Source organism: Epinephelus moara, chromosome 3 (genome assembly GCF_006386435.1).
Source record: "Epinephelus moara isolate mb chromosome 3, YSFRI_EMoa_1.0, whole genome shotgun sequence".
Classification (NCBI taxonomy): domain Eukaryota; kingdom Metazoa; phylum Chordata; class Actinopteri; order Perciformes; family Serranidae; genus Epinephelus; species Epinephelus moara.
In genome coordinates this window covers 41,150,752-41,157,117 of record NC_065508.1, presented here as the reverse complement: position 1 = coordinate 41,157,117, position 6,366 = coordinate 41,150,752, and the positions used below count along the sequence as shown (strand labels likewise).

At 44.5% G+C, this 6,366-nt stretch overlaps 1 protein-coding gene across 1 annotated transcript in view; it reads right to left on the bottom strand.

The window, feature by feature from the left end:
* wscd1b (WSC domain containing 1b) overlaps nucleotides 1–6,366 on the bottom strand; it is a 209,484-nt gene that overhangs the window by 99,207 nt on the left and 103,911 nt on the right. Inside the window, exons 6-7 of the mRNA XM_050036605.1 lie at nucleotides 3,912–4,443; nucleotides 3,136–3,303 (exon numbers count right to left, since the gene is read on the bottom strand). Coding sequence (XP_049892562.1) covers nucleotides 3,136–3,303; nucleotides 3,912–4,443 — 700 coding nt within the window. The remainder of the gene's footprint in view (nucleotides 1–3,135; nucleotides 3,304–3,911; nucleotides 4,444–6,366) is intronic.

Below are 6,366 nucleotides of genomic sequence, written 5' to 3'. Positions count from 1 at the left end.
CAAACTAATGAGTTCACATCCCTCTCAGCCAACCACAAACAGCCACAGCATCAGATAGGGAGTATATATTTAGCATCTGTCATCTTAGAAAAGCCAAAAGAAAAGAAACAGAGTAAGACTGGGAGAGAGAAAGAGAGAGCGCACGCGTGCGCGAGAGAAACGCAACATTGATTTACAATTGTGGTGACCTCCTCCCAGGCTACCTTTGCATCATCAGCAAGACACTGCAAGCTTGGACCTCCCGGACCAAAATATCAGTTTCCTCCTAGGAGAAGTTTGGCCATCTGACGCTGCTGCTCTCTACTGCCATGGCGAATTGAGTAAACTCTTATTACGCCTTCGCGCGGCGCATTTAAGGGTGAGGAGAGGGGCTCATTTGATTGGTGTGATGTGTGTAAAACCCACTCCACGCCTTCTCTCCTCCCTCTTTCCGACTTGCGCAGGTAGGAGTGACGGAGGTGGGAAAGAGGAGTAGCTGCGCCAGCACGCACGGTGTGCCAAACTTGCAAAATCCGCCTGGCCACACCCAGTTGGCAAAGCGCAGGTGCACTGCACCCCCGCCTCACCTAGTCTGCGAAACTAGGGCCCATAGAATGACTATCAGAGCAGGGATGGAAACTTAGCCTAAACCAAAAGAAGTCAAATAAGACTAAATCGTGAAAACCACATAGCTTATAGCTTCTTTTGGAGAGAGGAAGTTAGCTGTTATTTGCAAATCTGCCCAGCAACAGAGCCTAAAACTGCTGACTTTTTCAGAGATTTGAAAACAGGCTTCTATTATTTCAGTCACTTCTAATATCAGTTCATGTGCAATATATCGCATATTCTACATCAAGCTGAAAATGTGTGTGTGTGTGTGTGTGTGTGTGTGTGTGTGTGATTAGAGTCTAGAGTCCTGTTCCCTCCAAGCAGTCCCGTATAGTTCAGTTCAGTTCAGTACACGTTTTCTTCCTTTTCCATTGTGAAAAGTTGTGGATGGTACTTGTACATAGTGACTTGGTTTAGCAAAACAAAACAACAAAACGAATCCTATAAGCCACTATATGGGGCTGCTATAGTGGCACTTCTGAGTTGACGTATCTAATGAATGAGACTGAGGAACGTCCATGCAGTTATCAAAGATTTATTCCTTATTTTCCATTTAAATTACATGTGGCCCACGCCGAACTCTGCACACACTTACGTACATACCAATAACTTGTGTGCAGATCAAACAAATCACGCATTACACACCAATACGATGACAGATATGACGGTCAAAAACTGTTGGCTTCTACTGGTTAGCAACAATACACCTATGTAATCACCTCTTCTTCTACTTATACTTTCCCACACCCCACAGTACAGAATGACACCAGAGCACCACTAACGGTGGCCACAGGTAAGTACATCAAATGAACATAAATGCACACAAACGAAAATGGCTCTAACACACCAGCCCCTAATTGTGAATGGCAGCTGACATTACAATTACCTCCAAATTAAATAACAGAGCCATAATACTTGTAATAGAGACCGAAATTGGATCAAACAATATCCAATATTTTGTATGCATAACCTGGTTTCACCAAGAAATCACTATGAATCTCAGCACTAGCCACCTGCAGCCTCTTGTAATAGGCATAGCTTAGTGACAGGTCTTTCTAAGATGCTTGTCTTCGTCTGAAGACACACAGACCGTACCAGGCCTTTCTTGACGGGGAAGGTCTCCAAAACTCTGCCAAGAAGCCAAGATCCACGTGGAGCAGCAGAATCCATCACCACAACAATGTCTCCAAGAACAAAATTTCTCCTTTGTTGATTCCACTTTTGACGTTCTTGGAGCAAAGGGAGGTATTCCTATACACATCTTTTCCAGAACATGTGCGCGATGTATTGAACTTGTCACCATCTTCTCTTCACATATGCATCATCTTTGTTAAACAGTCCAGGTGATAAGATTGGCTTTCCTTTCAGCAGGAGAATGTGGTTAGGAGTAAGCGGTTCAAGATCAGTGGGATCGTCTGAGAGCTTAGTGAGGGGGCGACCATTTATTTTTGCCTCAACCTCACACAAAACCATGTGGAGTCCATCATCATCCAGAGTTTGCAGATGTAACACAGAGGTGAGAACTTTCCGAACCATACGAATGATGCGTTCCCAGACACCACCATGATGTGATGCTGAAGGTGGGTTAAAGTTCCACTGTATGCCATTTTGCAGTAAAACTCTCTCTATCCGGTTGTGATTTACTGCTGCAAGTGCTTCTCTCAGCTCTTTCTCAGCCCCCGCAAAGTTGGTACCATTGTCTGAACGTATAGATGACACCTGTCCTCTGGGGCTGATGAACCTTCTCAACACATTAATACATGCGTCAGTGTCCAGGGATGGAGCCACTTCCAAATGTATAGCTCTGCTTGCAAAACAGGTAAAGATGACACCATAACGTTTGCAAAGACTTCGACCTCTCTTTACCTCAAAAGGCCCGAAATAATCCATTCCCACATTTGTGAAGGGAGGGAGATCAGGAAGGAGCCTTTCCTTTGGTAGGTCAGCCATCTTCTGCTCACCCAACCTCCCTTCATATCGTCTGCAGAAGCAGCATTGCGATGTGATTTCTACCACTGTGGCCAATTTGTTGGTGGATATGTCTCAGTATGAGTGTGGAGATGTGTTGATCTTTTGACAAGATGAGTGGATGCTTTGTCTCCTCTGGCAAAGCTGCCTTACTCAATCGACCTCCGACTCTCATAAGTCCATCATCCAGATATGGGACCAGTTTGTAAATGGAACTGTGTTTTGGCACAGCTTTTCCGGCTGATAAGGCGGCAATCTCTTCTTTGAATCTTCTCTGCTGACTGTAGCAAATGATGGCAACCTCAGCATCCAAGAGATTCTATGTGGACAAGGTTTAACTTGTTGCCTTTTTGACCTTCTCCATCTCCAGTGACACATGTGACTCATCTGCATCCTTTCTGTTGAATTCAAGAGCATCCAGTTCCTTTCTCTTTTGTTTCAACTGCAGAAGAATCCTCTTCCATTTGACATACCATGCAACTGCCACCTTTAGTTTTCTCCAATCGGAAAAGTACGCCAGGAGCTGGTCTGTGGGATTAGGAGAGTCATGATTGCATTTACTGTGACATCCTTTTTTACCTCTACATCATCAGCTTCAACTGTGGCTTCTGTGATGTCTAAAGGCCAATCCTTCTCTGGGTCAAAGAGAAACTTTGGGCCCTCAATCCAGCTACTGCCATTCAGCAGGTCTCCAACTTTCATAGAGGCGTAATCAGCAGGGTTGCCCTTGGTATTGCTATACCTCCACTGAGAGACGTGAGTTGCATCCCTGATGTTTGACACCCGATTCGCCACAAATGTGTTGAAACGCCTGTCCTCATTTTATTATGTACTTAAGGACTGAAGTACTGTCCGTCCAGAAAGTTGACTGTTCCAGTGGCAGCTCCAATTCTGCTCTCAACATCTGATCCACACGAACGGCAAGGACAGCAGCTGTAAGCTCTAGACGAGGTATGGTTATGTTTCAGGGGCGTAACTCTCGCTTTTCCTAGAAGGAAGGAGACATGAACCTGGTTGTTGCAGTTTTCAATTCTGAGGTAGGTGACTGTGCCAAATCCATTTTCACAGGCATCAGAGAAGTTATGCAGCTGCGCTTTAAGGGGCTGTCCAAAGTGCTTAGGCTTGATGCATCTGTCAACTTTGAATGAAGCCAACCCTTTCAGATCCTCCAACCATCCTGTCCACTGATTACTAATGTCTGCAGGTATGTTGTCGTCCCATCCACAACGTCTCCGACACAGCTCTTGCAATAAAACTTTGGCTGACAGTGTCACTGGGGCAAGGAATCCCAAGGGATCATAAACGGAGTAGATTATGGACAACAATCCTCGCCAGCTTTGCAGTTGTTCTTTCACCATAGTTTTGAACTTGAATGTGTCCGACTCCACACACCACTGTAGCCCAAGGGCTCTCTCCACTGGAAGCTCATCCCTATCCAGATCCAGTTCTTTCCAGTCCTTAGCTCTGTGCTCCTCTTCAGTGGTTTGCAGCACTGTCCGTCTGTTACTGATCCACTTTGTCGGAGTGAAGCCTCCCTTTAGGCAGAGGTTGCTGAGAGCTTTGACCATTATAACTGCCTCCTCTTCTGAGGGCACGCTCTTCAAACAGTCATCAACATAAAAAATTTGCTTGACTGTGTTCACCACTTCTGATGAAAAGTGAGCATCATTATCCTCCGCTGTCTTCCTGAGTGCATAACTGGCGCAACTTAGAGACGAGATGGCACCAAACAAATGAACTGTCATCCTGTAGTCCACAATCTCCTGACCCACTTTACCATCAGTCCACCACAGGAAGTGAAGGAAGTCTTTGTCCTCTTCAGCCACTTTAACCTGGTAGAACATAGACTGAATGTCTCCTATGAATGCCACTGGCTCCTGTCTGAATCTGACAAGGACACCAAGAAGTGAACTGGTCAGGTTTGGGCCTAAAGAAGCTGGCTGTTGAGAGAGACTCCCTTAAACTCAGCTGAACAGTCAAACACCATGCGCAAAGTACCTTTTTTGGGATGACGCACACCATGGTGTGGAATATACCACACATTTCCATTTTCTCCATCCAGTTGATGTTGAGGCACTTTCTCTGCATAGCCTTTCCTTATAACATCAGTGAAGAAGCTGGTGTATTCCTGGTGAAAGAGTTCATCCTTTTTGAACTTCCCCTTCAATCCCAGCAGCCTTTGCTTGACCATGGAAAGATTATTTGGAAGAGTGTGCTGTTCTTTCCTGAAGGGCATTTTCATACTGTAGTGGCCATCCTGAAGCTGTGCAGACTCCTCCATAATCTTTAAGAACCTGATGTCTTCTCTTGACATTCCTTTGTTCTCTGTGCATCGTTCATTGAAGTCATGACTGTACTGGTTGTTCAATATCTCCTCCAGCTTACACACAGAAATCCTATTGACGGACGCCACTGAGAATCCTGTAGTTTTGTTATTCTCTCCGTCTCGAAGGGGACCATTAACCACCCAACCAAGTACAGTTCTGACTGCATAAGGGCCATTCCCTTTGCTGTTGACAACTTCCCAAGGTTCCAATACCTTGGGGACGCTGGTACCAATCAACATGTCAACGTTGGCATTTATGCAGGGGATACGGACATCAGAGAGGTAAGGCCATTTTGACAGCTCTTCCTGTGTGACAAAGTTGTTCGGGGTCACAGGCATTTTACCTTGTGTGAGCACTTCTGGTAGATTGTAGAAATGTTTACTTTCAACACCAGCCACCTCCAAACCATCCAAAGTGTACGTGGAAACAACCTTTTCTTGCCCCATGGTGTGTAAAAGGAAACTGGTTCTTCTACCAGTGACGTTCAACTTTCGCATGAGATTTCACTTTCTGAACAGAAAGTTGCCGTGCTGCCAGGATCCAAAAATGCATAGGTTTGTATTACTTTGTCTCCCCCTGATGGATTTCACTTGGATTGGTAGGATAGGACAAAATGCTATGCTCCCTTCCGGCCCCTGTATGACCACATGTTTCTGATGACGGTGGTTTAACATACCTGGTGAATTTAGAGTTTTCACTTTCTGTGTCGGTTCTTGACCTTTCAGAAATATGAAGCACGGTAGGATGATTCTGACCACACTCTTTACAAGTTAGGCGCCTGTCGCAATACTTGCTCATGTGTCCACTACACAGGCAGCCAAAACACATCCTTTTTTCCTTCAGAAAAATGATTTTACAACACTCATCCAATGTGTGAGACTGGGAGCAACACACGCATGCATTTTTAGACTTTTCCATTGAGTCCTGCCTCTGTGGGATTGAGCATGAACCATTGGTTGTGTCAACAGTAGTAACTGTAGTGGCAAAGCTGTTACCTCTGACTCTTGTAAACGTGGATTGATTCTCGAACTTGTTTACAGGTTTTAACAGAGGTGAACCACTTGGCGCGTTCTGGATGTCCCCAAAGAGTGGATCTGAAATGATCTTGTTGGGGTCAACATATATTTACCTCACTCGGCGGCACCATAAATGTTGAGATCAACACACTAGGCTTCACACGGAGGCACCAAATATGTTGGGATTTAATTGGCTATCAGAAATACTTAATAATTATTATTAATAATTAATAATTATGTTAAATAATGTGACTTAATTAACATTAAATCACCTCGTGGGGCACCATTCCCGTAAAGGGAAAAATGATAGCCAGTTAAAGATATCAGTCTCATAAAATAGGCAAAACTATTAATTTGGAGTTTTGATTAATAATTAAATTAATGACAACAACCAAAATTAACGGTAACACCTGAAGGATTTCAGAGTTCTTGACGCAGCAGAGGTTGACTATAAGGATTTCAGAGTT